This window comes from Alligator sinensis, unplaced genomic scaffold, assembly GCF_000455745.1.
Source record: "Alligator sinensis unplaced genomic scaffold, ASM45574v1 scaffold428_1, whole genome shotgun sequence".
Taxonomy (NCBI): Eukaryota; Metazoa; Chordata; order Crocodylia; family Alligatoridae; genus Alligator; species Alligator sinensis.
This window is the reverse complement of record NW_005841919.1, coordinates 2,597,498-2,617,747: the sequence shown is the minus strand read 5'-3', so window position 1 is coordinate 2,617,747 and position 20,250 is coordinate 2,597,498. Positions and strand designations below refer to the sequence as shown.

The 20,250-nt window shown below is 42.7% G+C and overlaps 1 protein-coding gene across 2 annotated transcripts in view; it reads right to left on the bottom strand.

Moving 5' to 3' along the window:
- Window positions 1–7,484: 7,484 nt before the first annotated feature.
- Window positions 7,485–20,250, bottom strand: part of TPPP (tubulin polymerization promoting protein) — a 111,292-nt gene continuing 98,526 nt past the window's right edge. For both annotated transcript variants that reach the window (XM_006018979.1, XM_006018980.2), the window contains one exon: window positions 7,485–7,935. In XM_006018979.1, the coding sequence (XP_006019041.1) occupies window positions 7,741–7,935 (195 nt within the window). In that variant the 3' untranslated portion in view covers window positions 7,485–7,740. The remainder of the gene's footprint in view (window positions 7,936–20,250) is intronic.

Here is a 20,250-nt window from a genome sequence, read left to right as displayed (position 1 = left end):
AACTACTTTAAAAATGTGTATATATCTAGCAAGAATAATTTACCACAGAAAAATAAAAAGCTGTAATTAACATCTGAATTAACACCAGCTATATTTAGCAGAGCCCAAGCTGAACTATTTCACATTTTTTAAATTGCTTTATTTGAAATAGCACTTGAGCAAGTTCAAACACAAACTCAACTAATGTAAACTGGAACCTAAAATAATGCACCATCATGTAGGGGGAGAGTCTTCCTTTATTCTTTTTTCTTTTGTACCCTCCATAGAGCCACTCCTAATTAAAATGGAGAGTTATGGGAGGCCCATAAATATATTTTTTCAAAGTTGAATTTTTAATTAACATGAATGAAACTTTATTCAAGTTCTGTGGCATTTGCTAAATACTGTAAAAGGCAACTAAATCTTGAATATACATCATAACTGAAGACCACTGGCTCAGTTCACTACTGGTGAGTAGCTTTAAAACTTTTCACTATACATTTTTTAGAAGATTAAAAGTACAATGAAAGCTGCTTCCTTCAAATGCCATATACTTTACAGGAATTAAAGCGCTTAAGAGATGCTGTATACAAACATATAAAAAATAATTCATCAGCTGACTGATTTTAGTTGAATATGCCAGCTGCTCAATACATTTCAAAATTGGGACAATAATTTGAGTGTTTAAATAGGAATTTATAAGCCTAACATTAAGATACTTCCTTTTGATAATCATAGTATTTATTTATATCCTGGATACAATTACCCAAATATATATGTATATTCACAAGATGTTACAGTCTATTAGCCATTTCAGAATGGCTTTAGAATATTTCAAGCTGGCTTTTAATAATACCCAGTAAATGCACTGGTACGATTATTCTACTTATTTTTAACCAAACTGCTTTGTTATAGCAAGACTCCACTTAAATCACATAACCAGGAAAATGGAAACTGGTTTAAACAAAAGAACCAATCCAAAATCCAAGACCATTCCAAATCTTTTATGAGATTATATAGGTTCTTTCATTTTTAGCTGGCTTTGAAATTCCCCTTTGGTTTTAGGGAAATGTATTTGGAGCAATACTGAAAAATGGCTGTTTCTGCAAACACAAGCATTTCTAATAGGCAGAATTTCCATGGCCCCTGATTTTAGGTGTTTGGAGGTTCTGTCCAGTCCATCCAAACTCCCAGAGGCTGCCACAACACCAGTTTGTAGGTCTTTCAAAATCGCCAGAGCTACCTTCTTACATTGGCATTTAGGTGTGGCCCTTTACTAGTTTTATAGTCAGAAAGGTTTCACAAAGAATGCAGAAAATAACCTCTCAATGTTTTCAAGTGCTGACGCTTATCAAAAAAATCTGCATGCCCAAGTGGGCACTTGGGGGGGCATAAAATAAATAACTGGGTATCTAAGTAGCAACATGGCTACCCACTCCAGCTACAGGATTTATTGGTGTGTCCAGTTGAGACATTCCCATTTGAAAATGTGGACAGTAGTACGAGTAAGAATTTGGTGCAAGTTCATCATTTCTGCCATTATGTTTCATATACTGGATTCAACCATTGTGCTTTGGTAAGAATTACAGGCCATCTCCTTGGGCCCTAGGTATAAAAGGACACAAAGCCTTTGCCCTCCAACATACGCTGGCTCTGCATTGATCTAATTGATGCTGAGATGGCTGGCCTTCTGTAGAGAAAAGTGTGTGTGCTGGCCTTGTGCCATTAAAAATTAGAGATGCAAAAGCACATAGGGTCAATAAGCCCCAAATACGAACAAGGGCCTATACACCAGATAGCTTTAAGAAGTTTCCTCGGGCACATCCATGCCAATAAGCTATTGCCAACTTTCTCACAACACACTCTATTCCTCTTGTAGTGGAACACCAGGCAGGAAATCCTCCGGGGCATCATCCCTGAATTACAGTCAGTTGAGGGTCAGAGATAAAGATGCTTTCCTCTAGAGCCAGGATGAGGCTGCACATCTGTGCAGGAGCTCAGCACCTGCTCAGAGGAATTTCTGTTCTCACACAATGGAGAGTGCCAAGCCACAGCTCTATGCCAAGGTCACGATTTGCCCCTATAAGCGTTAAATGTTGAATCAGCTCTCTTATAGGTAAATATTAGGTATATCAACAGCAGGTACACACACGCAAACACACAGAGCATTACTTACTATTGAGCAATTGACCGGGCAAGTAAAGCACATATTTGCACTACAAATAAAAAGTAACAAAGAGATACGATTATTTTGGCACATGCTCAAAGAATACGCTAGTGTGAAAAAGAACCTACATGTTACATGCTCTTATTGCAGTCAGAATTGTTTCTTGGGCAGTGGAGGCAGTGCACACTTTTTTGTGCTTATAGGCAAAAGACACAGACAAATGCCCCCTATAAACAAACATATGCATCACTGTATGCTATGTATGCAGGGTTATGCTTAACAACAATGACACTGTGGTACAGCCAGGCACAAAGAATCACACTTTATTTCATAACAGTTAAGAGCCTCAAAATAGTACCTGATTTCTAAATAACAAGTTTAAGATCTGGTGGGGGGTTTATATATATCCTTGCAAGCCTATATGGGACAGCATGATACACCTACCACTGCAAACCAACCCACTAGGAATTATTTCTTTTTACTCCCTTAAACCCGATTTGTGAAATGCCAGATGTTATTTATTAAGTAAAAAAATTAAAAGGCTACCAAAATATTATATATTAGATTATGTCTTTTATAACTCCAGAAAGCTGTGGGGGTGGATTTTCCCTCTTCACATAGGGTCAGCAAAACACTTACATTTTCATGCGTTAATCAAAAAGATCTTTGGAGGGGGAGTCCTTAAACTACTGAAAAATATATATTCTGATATTTGAATAGTCTTTTGAGTTAAGTACACACGCACACGCACGCACCCAGAAATAAATCATACATCTTTGACTGAAACTGAAGGGTTGCTAGGAAATCAACATGCAAATGTTACAACCAGTGGCTTATCCTACTCAGTATAAAATATTTACTTTGTCTGGATTCTTAAAAATCTGAGTAAAAGTTATATAAATTGTTCATATAGAAAAACTCCTGAAACAAAATTGGCTATTAAAATGGCCCATATGTAAGGCTGTCACAATAGTTTATGTGGTATTAAAAAAAAAAGAAAAATTTACTGAAAATTCTATATAACTGGGATTTCTGGAAAGAAGTCCTAAGTAGCGAGACACCCACACTGCATATACATTACAGCACATTGTATGTTTTAAGTGATTTACCAGCAGTAATGACAGAATCAAAACAGAATTTTAGGACAATTCATGATTTAAGAAAATTAATTATATTATTTTGTCTCAATCAGCATCTTATCTTGGGCCTTTGTCCTGCAAGTATTTATGCATATGCTTCAATTTACACACTGTGCCTGAAGTCCAGTCCCTATGGCTGGATGTCCTACAGAACATACTCAATCCTATTGTTTAAGGCAGAGATGTCACTCATCCAGGCCTACAGGCCAGATGAGTAGCACAAGGATCCCCATGAACTGGATCTGGAGTATGGAGCTGATCCACAGGCTGGCTACAAGGCCAGAAATCTGGGGATAGAATGAGTAGCAGCAGTATTAATTGCTGTGGTGCCCAGAGCCACAGCAGCCACCACTTGTCCCGCCACCAAATTTCTAGCTCCCCAGGCCAAATAACACAACTCCATGGACTCGATCTGGCCCATGGTCCATTTTTTGACACCCGTAATTTAAGGAATTTATTTTTAAATAAACTGTTCAATTTGTTTTAAAAAAAAAGGCAGGGGGGCGGTGTGGGTTGGATGACTGCCCTGATGCATTTAACTGAGTTTTTGGTTGTAGCTGTGTTGGTCTAAGGACATAGGCAGGCAAGGTTCTTTGAGAAGACCAACTGAGTCCCCCCCACCAAGCACAAAACTTGTGAGTACTCAGTTGGTCTAATAAAAGATATCACATCTACTCAAAGAACCTTGCCTGCCTGATGCATTTGATGCATCTCATCACATTTGTCTCAGTGTTAGAGCTTCAAAAGATGCAAGATTGAATTATACTTGAGAGCAATGCAATAAAGAAGACAGAATCTTGATGAGGACAATGGTTGGGCGGGGTGCGCATGCGTGCATGAGAGAGTGAAAGAGAGCGTGAGAGGGGGACACTGGCAAGATTATATGCTTCAAATCAGACTGATATACAGAGCAATGGAATGGGCTCAGGCACAAGGAAAAGAATGGCAAGCACAAAACTTGTAGTGGGTTAGGTCCCTACCTTTCTGGTGCAACTTAGAGGGGTTGGTGCACAGTGAGAGCACCTATCACTACACACCTCTTGATGGAGTGCATCCTACTGTCTCCTGTTCACTGACCCTCCCCTCTGCCCATCTTCTGAGATGCCAAAGGGAAAAGGCCTGTGTCACAGGCAAGATATGCAACTATACAGGGGCCAGGAGATATTCTTCACCTCCTTTCCACAGAGACTATGAGTATGAGAGCCAGGATGAATCCACACCTGAGAAATACGTGCTTTCGAGCTGTTGCTCCCCTGTGTTCTCAAATCTCAAACAAACAAAAATGAGTCACAATGGACTGTTTTCCCAGCTTTTATCTTCCCTCCTCACTCTCATTTCAGAGCAACTTTCTACACACCCAATAAAGAAAACCAAAATTAAAAAAATGAAAGCAGAATGGATTCATGCTTTTTAAGAAGAAAGTCCTTAAAGGTACAACGTTGTCATCTCTGGATCCAAAGCCCACTGAAGTCAGAGGAAAGATTCCCATTGATTTCTCAGAGCTATAGTTCAGACACTCAGGGAACATTTTTTGTTTTTAAAGGAGCTCTAAAAACAGAAGTAGCAGGTAATATCTCTGGCTATACCTGGGCTGATACCATCAAACCCACATCTGGGAGACAAGCAGTCATTAAGGACGTCTTCTCAACATCAGCACATGGAAGTAAGACTAGCACCCACTCTAAACACAGAACCTCCTCTGTACTCAGGCCCTTCTCTGTCTGGGGCCTTTCACTTGCTCACAGCAGCGAGTTTCAATCTCTTCCCTGCATGCTTTGCCACACCATCTGCATGGCCACAGAGCAGGGCAACAACTTTTGGACCACTGACACACCTCAGGGATCATCAGTATTTCATCACCATCAAAACACTCTCAGTGCTTCAGCCCATGGGAGCTGGGATTGCCTGGTGTACTGAATAAGGTACTGGTAGTTTGCTAGTAATGCTGCAAGGATTCAATGACATGCAGGATGCTGTCTTTGCTTTGGATCTGACCCAAATCTGCTTAACTGCATCAGGCTCCCAGTGCTCATGTCAATGGTAAGAAGATTCAGCTTCTGTACTATGGTACCCGTAATCCAATTCAAGGTTCATGAGCCTTCTGCTCATGGTAATAAAAACAGATGTCCTCAAAGACTGCCCAGATGTGTAGCTTCAATGCTGTATTTTGAGAAGGAATTGACTTCCTACATTTTTCTGCCTTCCACTGCTCTTTGGTATAATTTAGCAATCCCATGTACCAGAACATGGCTGAAAGTTATTATCTAGTTTTGCAAGAAATGGCAGGTAGCCAGTAGGAGATATCAAGTGGATCATTCTTCCTTTTTCAGGAATTGGATTATTTGGCAAACGTGGGTGAAGCTCTGAAGCACTTGGAAATCTCTTCACAAAATCTTTCCAGGCTGACAGCCTGGTGTGTGTGTAAAATTGTATCAGGTACCCAGAGCCACCAGAGGAAAAAGCCCAATGGTGAAAAACCACGTGTTAGCTTTGGCAAACCTCCTCCTCTCCTCCAAACTAAAAATCAAAACAAACCACAAACAAAAAGCAAAACACAGAATCTCCAAGCCCATGAGGAAGTGCTTTCCCTGTGTTTATTATTGTTGTTTTGGTTTCCCATCAATGCATTGGCTGAAAGGGTCATGGGAGGCAAAGTTACAAGAAAAGCTTCCATTGAATGTCAGCAGAAAACAAAAAACAGGCTGTTGAAGGGTTGAAAACTAGTGTTCAGTTTCTGGACATATGCCAAGTACAGAGTGTTGCCCTGCATGAGGAGTTAGATGAGGTTAGTGCATATAACTCACTAAAGAAAGCTATTTAGGGCACCGTAGAACCCTGCATGGGATCGTGATAAAAAAGAGGCAATATAGTAGATTAACCTTTATTCTATATTAAAGCTGATGTCTGAACTCTGTTTCGTAGAAAGAAAAGCAGAACTTTAATCTGGCATTTCTAAACAGCCAATCTAACCGAACTTGTTATCATTTTGTATCAGCACTCTGAGAAAATCTAGTGCTTGTTCTATGGAAATTTCAAGAGCCAATATGGCTTAGAATACAAAGACCAGCAAACTAAGTGACATAGAAGGAGCCACTTTTAATCGAAGGACTACCACTTATTACACTGGGCTTAGATGGGTTGGTACTCAGCAGCCTGTTTATAACATTTTTCAGACGGAGAACTGCACTCTCCTCTTGTAGCTGTGGAAATCCATTGCCTTTGGTGGAATTAGTCCTGCCTGGCACTGACAGGGTCAGTGGGGGGAGAATCAAGCCTCTTTGCTTCAAACACGGATACTAGCAAATCACATAACTAGCCTTAGTGGTGGGTTACACTTATATGACTATGTGATAAGCATCTTGGGGGTATTTCAGATTGACCACAGACTTTCTTAATTCTGGTCTGACTTAAAGAGAGTGTGGGTCCCTGGGCATGTGTCTACCTGTTCATGAGAATATGCATCAAACAATGAAAATATCCTCAGTGGTCTTTAGTTCATATTTCTCATTTACAAAGTATCTCAACTTAATACCCCCTTCACTTCACTCAAGAGGCAGTGCAAAACTAAAAACAGATTGCAAACAATATTAATATATCCATCAAGACTTCCTTAGTAATGCCTAGTCTTTTTACATCTCATATTAGTATGTTAGCTCCATTGAGGTCCTGTATGTCAGTCAGAACCATGCTACTGGTATGCGTGGTCATTTGCAAGAAGTACAGTATTGGCTCTGAGAAGTCTGTTTGTCTATGGGTATTTTTTGAGGGGTTGGGAAATGCGGGCTGGTATCTTCCACATCTTTCTGCTGACACAAATAAATTGGAGCCTAAATTGTCTCAGTCAAGAGTAAAGAAGTCCTTTTTTTGCTGTTCACAAATGGTGTAGAAACTTGATTTTTATGATAGCACCTTGTATATTCCAGCCATTTATTTCCCATTAGTACAATGCTGAATTTGTGTCTTTGTGGGCAGTGCCCTTTTAAGATACCTTTAAAAATAAATAAGTAGTCAAATCAAAAAGCATAAATATCTGGATATTCTCTTCAGAAAGGCTGCTATCACAAGACTCTCCTTCCCACTTACCTGGAAAGAAGTTAACCGTCTTCTACACCCAAGAACAAACTGGACATTTAGGAATGTTTGCAGATCTTTTGCTAGTATTGACAAGGTGTGGAATAACAGCCCTTGCTTTTGGTTTCTTGTCTACAGCTCAACAACTTTTGTGTTACCTTTTATTTACGGGTTTTGTTTTGGGGGTTTTTTTGCCAATGTAAGCATGAGGAATGTAATGAAGTGGTGCTGTGCTGCAAATATCTCAGCAGATGTTGAAATCAGTTCCAGTTCCTGAAAACACGTCTTGACAACATAGTCTTAGCATTCACGATAACTGAAACATGTGGGATTCATCTACATCTTTCTTACAGGTATATTCTCTCTCAGGTTTTTAACCCAGGCTTACTTGCTTCCTTGTACTTTATGATCATATGTGCCTGCATGCTTATACCCAGATACATAGCCTGAAGCGTCAACGAGGTCTTCTCGTCCTGCTTTGCCTTTTCCTTTCCCGCTGGGATCAAACCTCTCTTTGTGGGAACCCGTGAATTTTGTTGTGTCTGTAAGGCGCGATACAGTTGGAGATGAAATAGCTTTCTATTGGGAGAAAAGACATAAGAAAATACTTTTCACTGAACAGGAAACAACTTTTAGCATTTATAAAGACATTTGTAATAATGACAAATATCTTATCTTTAGGCTAAGAATACCTTTTAAAAGTGGAAAAAGGAATGAGAAGTACAAGTTTTGTGGCACTGGATGTAATGGCATTGTTGGCGAAGTATAAAATGATCCACACCATTAAGGCATAAATTGGGGGATTTATGTTAAATGCTGGTATTCTGATTTTCAAAGGTACTTGACAGCTGTGATCCTACATCAGCATCAATGGATATCAAGCTCCTGACTCAAATATTATTGGTTGCAAAATGCCCGTTGAAGCCAATGAGGCCAGCATTTCACCCCAAATTCTTCAGTCTGCTTCTGCTGGAGTTAGGTCACAACTCTGAATCAACCTGTATCATTCAGGAAACTAGGATGAAGGTATTGCATCTCATTTCCAGACCTGTAACATGAGCTACCTCGTAGTTGGTAGCGCGTGAGAGCTATCTTGGTGCGACACAGAGTGATGGCCTGCAGGAAACAGAGTTAGGTCAAGTCTTCTTCCAAAAGCTGTAACTGCCCCCACTTATATCATGTTGCACTTTCCCCGTCAGTTGGATTATAAATAAAATTTTGCTTCCATTGGGGCAAAAGGAAAATTTTAGTCAGAAGCTAGGGGGAAGGGAGAGAAATAGTTTCACAAAGTTATCTGGGATCTTGACCTTTCTGTTATGACTGGAAGCAATGGTGAGATAGCATCTCTTCTGACAACTGTTTTTCACTTATAGCTGAAATCAGAAAAGAGGGCACTGAAATGAGAGAGGAAGAACAACTCTACACACGCGCTCTTATTCATGTGCTTTTTCTGCTGTATTGGTGGATAGAGGCGATGTGATCTCTTTGGTAATGCCAGTCACTGTACATGATACTCGGTAATCAATAATACTTGCTCATCTGTCTCCCATGGATATTGAAGGATTGTTAATGAGAGTTTAGGCTGTAATTTTAGAGACCACCTGGGTTAAGGATTCTAGTCATCTGCATTTGCAGGCAACTATATAATAAACATTTGTCTTTTGTGCCACAGTTTACAGTAAGGGAAAGATCTTTGTCATGCATTTTGTACTTATGGAGAGAGGCAGTTTTTTCAACAAAAACAGCTGACCTATCCAGTCTGCCATGGTGCATAAACAGCTTTTAAAAGGAAAACACTAGAGAAACAACTGACAAGCGACCCATCCATAAAAGATAACACAACTCAAATACCTATTACTTCCCTTAAAAGTTTAATAGACCTGAGAGTAAAGAAGGGTTACTTACACTTTGCCCCAAAAGATCACTTCACGCAAGTTTAAATAAACACAAATAAACTCCCTGTCAAAGTCCCTCCCCTCCTGAAAGCAACCTGCTCCCAACACATTATACAGAGTGCCCATGGGTTCCAAATGTTGGGCTGCTTTGTACTAAGGACATTTGATATAAAATATAACTGTAACTGAAGAGTGGGGGGGGGTCTCATCCCCTTCCCCCCCACCATGCACACTTTTTTAGATAACAAGTAAACCAACTTGTAAGCATTCCCACCTCCCCCCTGCTTCTAAACAAACCAAACCCATGATATACAGAGAAAGACTTTGCGCACTAACAATTTTGGGCTTGATTTTGGGGTGGATTGGTTAGGTCTGTGATGCTTACGTTTTGGTCCCAGAAGCCAGATGCATGATGCAGGGCCAGTCAACAGGCTAGATAGAACTCTGCATCCCAGGATCAGGTCCTGCACTGCCACCATGTGCCAGGGTTAAGTCCCAAGGGCCCGCACCATCCCCACCCAGCTCTGTGTGCTGGAATTGAGCCATAGGGCTCCATGCCACCTCCACTGAGCTCTGTATGCCAGGATCGGGCCCAGTGCCATCCCCGCTGCCTCTACCCAGCACCACATGCTGGAATTGGGCCTTGAGGCCCTATATGCTAGGATTGGGCTCTGGGACCCTGCACCACCCCTGTCCAGTCTCACATGCTGAGATTGAGGGCCCCTGCACTGTCTCTAACCAGCCCCATGTGTCAGGATTGGGCCCTGCACTACCCTGCATGCCTGATCTAGTGTGCAGGGCCAGCTCCACAGGGCTCCCCATGGGTAGCCTTGCAGAGTGAATGACATGATGCTGAGGCCCAGAACCGGCCCACAGGCCCGTGGTTGACCACCCCTGGGCTAGGCCACTTGGAGACAGGCCAACTGCTACACAGAACTGTGGTGCTTGATGGAAGTCTGTGACTACTGGAGCATTTAATTCTCAAACCATTGTGTTGAAAGATATTTTTGGTATTTTTCCCCTGTTAAGCGGAATTTCCATAAATGGTTATTTTTCTAGATTTAAAAACCAAACCGAAGAGGATGATGGTTGGGAAGAAGTGCCACTCTTGCAAACAGGCATGCTTTTGTTTGTTTGTTTTGGCACAATAGCACTTAATAGGCTGCTTTAGTTTGTTTGTCCTCAGCTTAATCAGAGGTAACCAGTATACTGAAGCCACAACAAAGAAATATACCCCTGTCAGCACTTGTGTAAGCAGTAGAACTAACAAAACCAAGGTCTTATGACCATGATCTCATGAGCCCAAACATCAGGTGCAGTCGATGACGACTCCTGGCCTGACACCCAACTATCTTACTTTTGTCAATGCATACCCAAAGTGTTAATGAATCTGACATGTACAGGCAACCCCCGCTCAGTGCTCTTAATTGGTTCCTGAAAAAAAGAAGATTGTTAAGCGAAACGAGCGTTAACCAAAATCGGAAGTATTTGATGACCCAAGATGGCGACTGCAATTGTTTTTAATGACCCAATATGGCGATTGTGAGCGTTATAACAAAACTCGCTAAGTGCTAAGTGAAATCAGGTATCAATTTAAAATGAGTGTTATAGCAAAATAATGTTAAGCGAAACAGCGTTAAGCAGGGGTTGCCTGTACATTTTTCCCTGCAGAGATGCATGCTGTACTAAGCACAGGCACTAACAGTGACTTGTATTAACAGTGACCACCATGTTACATCATGACAGTTGCCTGGGAAGGACCTATTAGACCTCACAAAAAGAGTTAGCTCATTACCCATCTCCTCTTTCCTTCAGGCAGAAGGCACCCACAGTACTTCTAAAATTGAACTGTAGCAGCAATGTCACTGGACAGACTATGGGACTGGCATAGTGCCCACGTCCACCTGGCACCAAGCATGGGATTCTTGGATCACCAGACTCTTCACAGTTGTTTCAGTATATGCACAATGAAGTACCGCCCACTGCAAATGCAGCACTTTCCACATGTGGCATGTCATTCATAAATGGCAGGTCTAAGGTATCTCAGACCCATTTGCAGGCAAGTCCCTCCTATCACCCACATCACCATTAGCAGTGACAGATTCAGCAGAACAAAAAACACACTGAAAACTGATTTTTTTTTTAATGCTTATATTGTTACATACTCTGTGGAGTTAGCAATAGTGGGAGAAAAGAGCTAGTAAGGTCAGTGGTACAAGATGTGCATGCTTACCTTCCCTATCCTCAGAATCTCAGGCCCAATATACAGGGAACTTACTCATTTTTAAACTGGTCACAGGTTCACAAAACCAAGGGCCTTGTTATGTGTTACACATTTGATATAAATCATAGTACGCATTCATGTAACTTAGAAAGTTTTCTGAGGAGTTTCATGGTAATACTTACTATGATTTAAATATAGATTATAGTGCTGCACCAAAGTCTTGAACCAGCTCCCCTGAGATCCCAGTGGAGTCTCCAACCAGCACCCATGGGTCCCCAGGCTGAGACTGAAAATCAGTTGATTTGGGGATCTCAGTTCTGGGACTGTATCAGAGTCTTGAATTGGCTCCTGTGCAGTCCCAGGGCTGACACCTGAAAATCAGATGATTCTAGGTGTCAGACCTGGGATCACACCACAGCTAGTTCACGACTCCACTACAGTGCTGCGACGATCCCTGGGATGATACTGCAATGACCCAAAGACAGTCCCTGGGACCACAATGGACTCTTGGCCATCAATGGTACAATTCCAGGGCACAGACTTAAAAATCAGATGATTTTCAGTCTCAGCCTGGGACCCACTCCATGGAGCTCGCTTGAGACTCCCTTCCAGTCCTGGGGCTGGGACCCACAGTAGATTACGGCTCCCAGCCCTGGGACAGTAATTGATCATATCATCTCTGTGGAGTAATCCCACATTATGGCAACACATGTCACTTAATATGTCGGGAGATATTCCTCACTCAAAAAACCATGACTTTACAAAAATACAAAAGCAATTAGCACATTATCCTACTTGAATAGTTGGACACCAGCGTTTTAAGCGTGGTTAACACATGCTAAGTGTAACAATGCCCAACATGGTATCAGAAAGAGTGCTACCAACACTGTAGGAAAAGCCACCTGTAAGCAGGTCACTCGCTCAGCTTTCTTATCTAGGCCTGCCAACTCTGAGGTCAAGCTTTCCCAGTTGTTTTATTCCTGTAGGAGAGACTTCACAGTCACAATAACCAAATCATCCCAAATCAGGGTAAACAAATAAGCAAGCATTGGTGACATGTAGGGGGTGCATGCGAGTGCATGTGCACCGCCTAAGATCGGTCATGCACCCCCTGGAAGCATCAGCCACGAAACTGGAAGTGCACCACTGGCTTGGCAATTGACCGCTGGGAACCCCCCGCCCCAGTCGGCAATTGGCCACTGGGGGACCCCCAGAGGTGGTCTAGTGTCCCCCTCAGACTCAGGAGAAACCAGTCACCCATGCAAGCAAGCATTCAAACCAAAACCCGTTGCCTTTTCCCAGGCCATAGGAGAGCAGTCTCTCTGACTCCAAGCTTCTCCCTCAGCATCCTAGCCCCCTCTCCCCTACACTATGCTCTTGAAACTTTTTAACCCTCTTTGTGGCTCCACCCTCACTTACTACTCCTCTGTTGCAACAGGCTCCCAGCCTGCTAGCCAGGCAGACTATTAACTGCTGGCCACCTGCAGCCGGGTTTCAGCTCCTGACTGAGCATGAACGCCTCATTACACCGCTTTTAGTATGTCAACAGATAACACTCTGGGCTCACACTAGTGAGTTCTTCTTTACATTAAGAGAGGACAGAACTAAGTGGGTGGGTAAATAATTGATTGAAATCCCTGATTGAAGATGATAGTTTGCAACTGCACTGGGAGAAAAATGTAACTACAAATGGAATTTTTTAAAATGCAACTAGCCCATGGTTTCCTCAAGGGGCTGATGGAGAGGGCAGGAGAACAAAACAATTGAGCATGAATATTAGGACATCTCCCAGAGAATGGGAGAGCCCTCTGGGTATGGAATAGAGCTGAAAGAGTCCAGCTGCTCCCCATTTCCTGACCCTAGGAAGTTCCCCTTGCAAATGAAAACTTCATCATTTTACAAGAAGGAAGCCAAATTCAACACCTTGAAACCTGAAAGCTGACACCTCTGCACCACCCTTTTGTTTTGAGCCAAATTTGCATGCTCACAGAGCAGTCTCAACACAAAAGAAATTCCTTGCCCTGGAGAGCCTTCCATCACCAGTCCTCCTGTGAAATATAAAACATCTTAATACGAAAGAAGCATAATTCAATGTCCTACTTGCCATCAGACAACTTTGAGGTAAGTAGGCTGCTCCAATTTTTATCTGAGCCTAATTTACACAAAATGAGCTTTCCAGCCAGGAGATCTTACACCACCTTTTAGCTCTCCTGTAAAATATGAATTTTCATTTCCACTTGGGAGAAATTTTACAATTTTTGCACTCTCCTATGCCTGAGCAATGCGCGTACGCCCAAAAGCTTGCAAATAAGGATTTTTTTTGCAACTATCTAGTTGGTCTAATAAAAGATATCACCTCTACCAAGAGTTCTGATTGCTTTCCCCTTACCTTAACACAGAGGCTAAAAGAAAAACTAATGGGATAATTGCTCTGGGCAACACAAAGCAACTAGAAAAATTAAGAGTAGCTCCACTTCCTAGTCATTATAGAAAACAAGATGACAGAACTCCTTTGCTTATGTATAGGTCCCAAAAATTCAATAGGTATGTAAAAAAGGAACAGTTTCTGCTACCTACAAGGACAAAAATTCTGGGAGCAATGACTGATGCCTGACACAGGAGCAAGTTTCCAGTGGGTACTCTTCAAAAAATAGCACATGGGTTGGTGACTATTCAATGCTCCCCCCTTTGGGAGACACTGTTTCCCCAGACCAACTTCTGGGCTGTATTCAGTACAAAGATGTTTAACAGGAAAGTGGAACAAAATGTTGATAGTATAGAGGGTACCAAGGTTTCCACAGATATTTTAATCATGAGAAAAAACAGAAGAATATGATCAAGTTTTCAAGCAATATAAACTATGAATTTTAGATAAGAGAAATAATATTCCTGGGACAGTTAACACAGCCAGGTAGATCATGGTTAACACAGTCCGGGTAGGTCACAGTTAAATTAAGGCCACCAACAACATTAGTTGCATTAACAGACTAGGAAAGAATACCAAGATCCTTTGGAATGGTGAACTATATAAAGAAATGTGTATTTATGCCTTCTATTGAGAATGGCAACCTAAGAGTGCTACTTTGCTAAGAAGCCCAATGGACACTGGCTACAAATCCTAGCAATGAGCTTGAGAACCTGATGCAGCAAGAGAGACCCAAAATCCAGGGTACTTGGTTAAGAAGTGTAAAATTAAGTTGCTAGCTGATGCTTCTGGGCAGGTTATCAGCAAGTTCCTCTTACAACAGTGTGGTCAGAATTAGAAATTTTGGCTCTGCAAACACCCTCATCCCCAAAACAAAGAGAACATTATCTGGGGATTGCAGACAGTCTTTCTATGGCAATGGCACTCAAACTCCAGCCTGCAGGCTAGATCTGGCCCACAAAGCCATGTCAGCCAACCTGCAGGGCTTCCCACAGGCCCAGAAATCTGGCAGTAGGGGAGTACTACTCCCCTGCTGCCAAATTTCCAGACTCATGAAAAGCCCTTGCCCTTGCATGCTGGATCCAGCACCCGATCCCATCACACAGGGCTGGGCAGACCCTGGGGCCCAATCCTAGTGTGGGGGGCCAGAGCGGGCAGTACCAGGCCCCCAAGACCCAATCCCAGTATACAGGGCGCAGGAGGCAGCTGTGCCAGGCCCTTGAGACCCAGTTCCGGTGTGCAGGGGGCAGGGGTGGCTGGACCCCCAGATGGCTTTGCACCGCTCGTCTGGCCCATAGGACCAAAAGGTTGAGCACCCGTGCTCTATGGCATTTGACATAAGTGTAATGAAACTAATTTTAGAGGTAGATTATTCAATTTGTCACTCTGTTTCCTGTCTAGTCTGGGATGATGATGGATTATCCCATAGTTTCTTCTCAGGATGAGACCTATAGAAAGGAAGACAGACTATTCATACAGGGTTACCAGGCTAGTCTACTCCTGTGAGGGTTCATCCAGGACATAGGTGGCTGGGCCTGTAGATAGGCCCTGGGGAGTAACAAGGAGGTTAGGGTGACAGTACAGGTTACCGGAGCTGAGAATGAAGATCTGACAGCAAGCCTGAGATACTGTCATCTCAAAAACAAAGAGAACATTATCTGGGGATTGCAGACAGTCTTTCTATGGCAGTGGTGCTAAACTTCCAGCCTGCAGGCCAGATCTGGCCCATGAAGGCATGTCAACTGGCCTGCAGGGCTTCCCACAGGTCCAAAAATTTGGCAGTAAGGGGGTAATGAGGTCATTAGTGAGGGGTCAGGAGCCAGGGGTCAGAGAACCAGTGCTGAGTTCCACTGAAAATCTGAGATCAGGGTCAAGAAAGCCAAGCCAAGTCAGGATGGCAGGAAAGCCAGAGAGAGTAGGTAGAACCAGTGCGGAGCTTCTGGAAAGATCCAAGATCAGGGTCAGGAAAAGCCAAAGCCGAATCAGAAGTCAGGACAACCAGGGAGAAATGTGAACATGATGCTTGATGGAATAGACTGAGGCTGTGTGAAGGTGTGCCTATAACCTGAGACTGCAGGTGTGTTTAAAAGGGGTGAGTGGTGCTTTCGGCAGCCAGTCTGATTTCAGAGAACTGGGATAACCACATTAGCCAGGGATCGGGGCAGGTGTGGTAACTCATGTGCTTGGCCCAGTCAGGCCTGCTTGATCAGAGTCTCTGACAACTCCCAGCCTATACTCTCAATTTAAAGATGAGCTCTCAGTATTAAATGGGATTTTGTTTAAAGACACCAGAACAGTGACTCCCAAGATGTAACAGAAATAAATGTAACAGAAAAAAAACTGAAAAGGAAATTGAAGAGAAGATCCACAGATGTTTTACATGTGACAGGGATGTAACCTCAATATCAGGACTTTCCTAGGCCTATGACTGCTGGTGAGATAGGATGGGTCACTCTTTGCAAACCCTGTTTCTTATACTCTTCTTCTAAGCATCCACTACTTGCCACTGTCAAACCAGGATACTGGGCTAGACGGACCTCAAATGGCATCAAAAGAGAAAGCTGATAAAGACCTACTGCATATGCTATAGATTATAGACCAAGTCAAGCAAGAGACCATGCTGATAGCACAGGAAATATTAGCCTGTAGAGCAAAGTAGGCATAGACTATTTATGCTGGATGGAAATCTATGCACGAGAATGCTTTTGGCCCCGTGGGCCAGATGAGTGACATCAAACTGGTCTGTGGGCCAAAATCCTCATGAGGCTGGTGCGTGGGGTTTGTCTCTATATGCCTGGGCCTCCACAGGCCCCATGCCACCTCGGCCCAGCCCTACACTCTCAGATCAGAGCCCATGCCGACTTGGCCCAGTCCCGCACGTTTTTCCTAGCACAAATGGCCACACTATCCAGCCTGTGGAGTTCCCCATGGGTCTAGAAATTTGGTATCAGGGGAGTGACAATTAATATTCACTACTCCTGTGACGCCAAATTTTCAGAACTGTGGGGAGCCCAGCAGGCCAGATCACACAGCTCCATGGGACATATCTGGCCCACAGGTCAAGGGTTGAGCACCCCTGTTCTAGACTATTATACCCACTTCTCTCAAGTAACCATAACAGTATATACTGTAGCTTGTAAGCAAGCTATCATGCATATAAAATCATTTTTTATTAGATAAGTTACCAACATGGTGATAGCTGACAATTGATCATTGTTTTACTGGACATCAAGTTACACAGTGTACAGTAAAACTCCTGTTCGGACAACCCCTTGCTAGTTCCCATTATCCTGTTGGTTGATAGAAAGCAGTGTCAAAATAACGCACCTACTAAAATGATTGTGGAGTCAGAGATTGATGTCAGGAATCACTGAGGACTACACTTCCCAACATAACAAAGAGACAGATAAGGCAAAAACCAAACACCTCTCCATAATTTGATGCCATCACTTCATGACAATAATGCTACATGAATCTCCAGTGTGAAACAATGTTTACAAATGCGAGTATTGTCACAAGTGGTAGCCCTGTAGCATATGAACTAACCCCCTAGATGGACACATATGTAAAAGGTGACACCTCCAAATCTCACACAGGAGGAAATAAGGTTTGTTTGCACAGCTTCTTTGCCTGGGAAAGTCCCATATGAACAACCACCACAACCAGCTGAGACAGCTGCATCCCAGAACTAATAGACTGGCATCTGACAGCAGTGGTCCCAGTGACTCAGGGGAGACCCACACATCTATGCAGCAGCCAAGGACACCCCAGAGTAAAAACTGAAGGGTTAGTTAATACACTGTGCATGTCAGTATTTGAAAGTCTGCATGATGTTAATTATTAGTAGTATCATATTGGCTAGGGAAGGACAATGTGGGGAGCTGTACTTTTAAGTAGTTCTGGATGAAGCAGCAGAAACAGGCTGTTAGATTATGCAAAATCTCATTTTACACAATGTTAGTCGATTAGAGTCCAAATAGTGAATGAAGCAGGTTTCTGTCAAACTGCTTGGCTCCGAGATATTTGAATGTTTCATCCCCTACCACTAGTAGATACGACTCTGAATATATGTGCTCAACAGCACATGTCCCTATTGTACCCCACTCCTCAGAACGATTAGGAGAAGAGGAAGCCGTTTCAGAACAATAGTTGCAGCTGCATATCAACAGAGTGCAGTCTACATGACAAAATGCATTTGGGATGGGTTTGTATGTTTGCATGTGTATCAAATGCTCCATCCCCATCTAAGGGAAAATTGGAAGTTTCCAACTAAAAGGCATATCTCTGGATCATTTGAAGACTTCTAACCCAAACTCATTTAAATAAAAAATAAAGGAAGATGCCAAAGCAGACTATGCTGTGGTTTCTGGTGTTGGTTTTCAACATTCTTAGATGCAAGGCACCCCTTGGAAAATGCCATATCTTACCTTTCACTTTTTTTTTTGACTAGGGAAAAATAATAGAGGAAGTCTTCTGTTGCAAAGAACTCAGAAGGGCCACAACAGGTCAGAACATTTTTGACAGCAAAGATTCCTACTTGAAATCTCTTGGTTTATCTTGCAAATGGTTCAGGTATTTTAAAATCTCTCAGGCAGCATATTTGTTCTGCATATTAGCACTTAACAGTGAGGTACTGTTGGGGAAGACTATCTGTTGTATATTGATATTCTATTTCCCCTTTAAGTTGTTTTGTTCTATTGTCATTCTTCTGTTTTATCAGCTATTCTGTTCTCTTGCTGTAAATTGCCTTCTCTAAGCCTTTCTTGGGAAGGGTGACATATAACACAAATACATAAATAATACTGTGTGCCACCCCACGGCAACCTTAAAACCATCTTATAGCACTCCATTTACCCTGTTTTAGAATTACTGGTCTACAGTAGGAGTGAACTTCTCAAGCAAGCACCAAAATAAATAAATAAAGCTGAGATGCTTACCATAATATCCTTCAGTCTCCCAACTCCTGGAGGGAAGGGCTACAAGATCTGGCAATTTACAATCAGCAAAGTTTATTAGTGAATAGTTAAAGGGTAAACTTAGTTTTTCCATGTATTTTTACATAACAGTAATGCTAAAATAACTCTTTACTCACAAATCACAGGATGCTATCAACGATTAAAGCTGCTTGTTTTGCAAGCAGGGAAATAATCCAAAGACAAGACAAATTTTTCAGTGCAAAGTTCTTTAAAATCACCACTGTCCCTATTTTAACTTATGTTTACTTAAACAGTAACCCCACACACATACTTCCTTTCTTGCTTACTTTGTTAAGCATCAGCTTTCCATAACTGTTCCTGTGTTAAGCACTCTCACGTATCAAGAGAAGCTTTAGACATTTTAGTTGACTTCCTTACACTTCTTTTTTGTTTTACAAAAGACTTTACAGGGCAGAATTCTGGACTGAAGGTTTTTCATAGCAGGACGAATCTATTTCCATATTTACTCGAATCTAAGTCAACCCCCCCAATAATTAGATTCTATATATGGAAAATTTATAAATTTGTTAAAACTTTTCTAGGTGCAGAATCAAATGATCAGAGGGTTGTCTTAAATCACCCCCTTCCCACTGCTAAGGCAGGAAAAGCAGTGGCTGGGGGGTCAGGTAGCCTTCCTGCCCTCTGTCCCTCCCGTCCCCCCCTGCAGCATCCCTGCCCCGCTTGACAACAGCATCCCTCCACCCCTTCCTCCCCAAAGTCTGTGCCTCTTCCCCTGTCCCCACCTCCCACCTTACTATCAGATGCTGCTTGGGCTCTGTTCTCTCCGGGAGCATAGCATGTGGAAGTGCTGCTGACAGGCCAGGCAGGGGACAGAGTTTCCTTGTGCTCTGTGCCTGGGAAGGAATCCAGCCCAAGATGAGCTGAGCCACACCTGACAGTAAGGGAGGAACCAGACAGAAGCTGAAGAGGGCAAGTGGCGGGGTGGGGGAGGACAGGAGGCTGAGCTGCAGCATGTGCCTGCCCCCACTTCTGCTTCAAACATGAATCTAGGGGTGCCTGTAGACATGCTGCAAGACTGCTCTGACATGCTGTAATTACAGTGCATCAGATCAGACTCATTTAATCAAGTCTGCTGGAGTGTGGTAATTACCATGCTCCAGCCAGCCTCTGCATCGCTTGTACCAGTGCCCCCATGCTTCAAACTAAAATTAAGTGCTTTAACTAAAGTTCATCGAATGAGCTTTAGTTCAAGTGCCCCGCCGCCATTTTGAAGCGTAGGGATGCTGATACGTGAGATGCTGCAGTGCTTTAATTAGAGTGACTCTTGAAGCCACTCTAATTAAAACGCCCCCCCCACCCCCACCCCCAAGCATGTGTAAAAGTGCCCTAAGATGAGGGGCTTTTTTCCCCCAT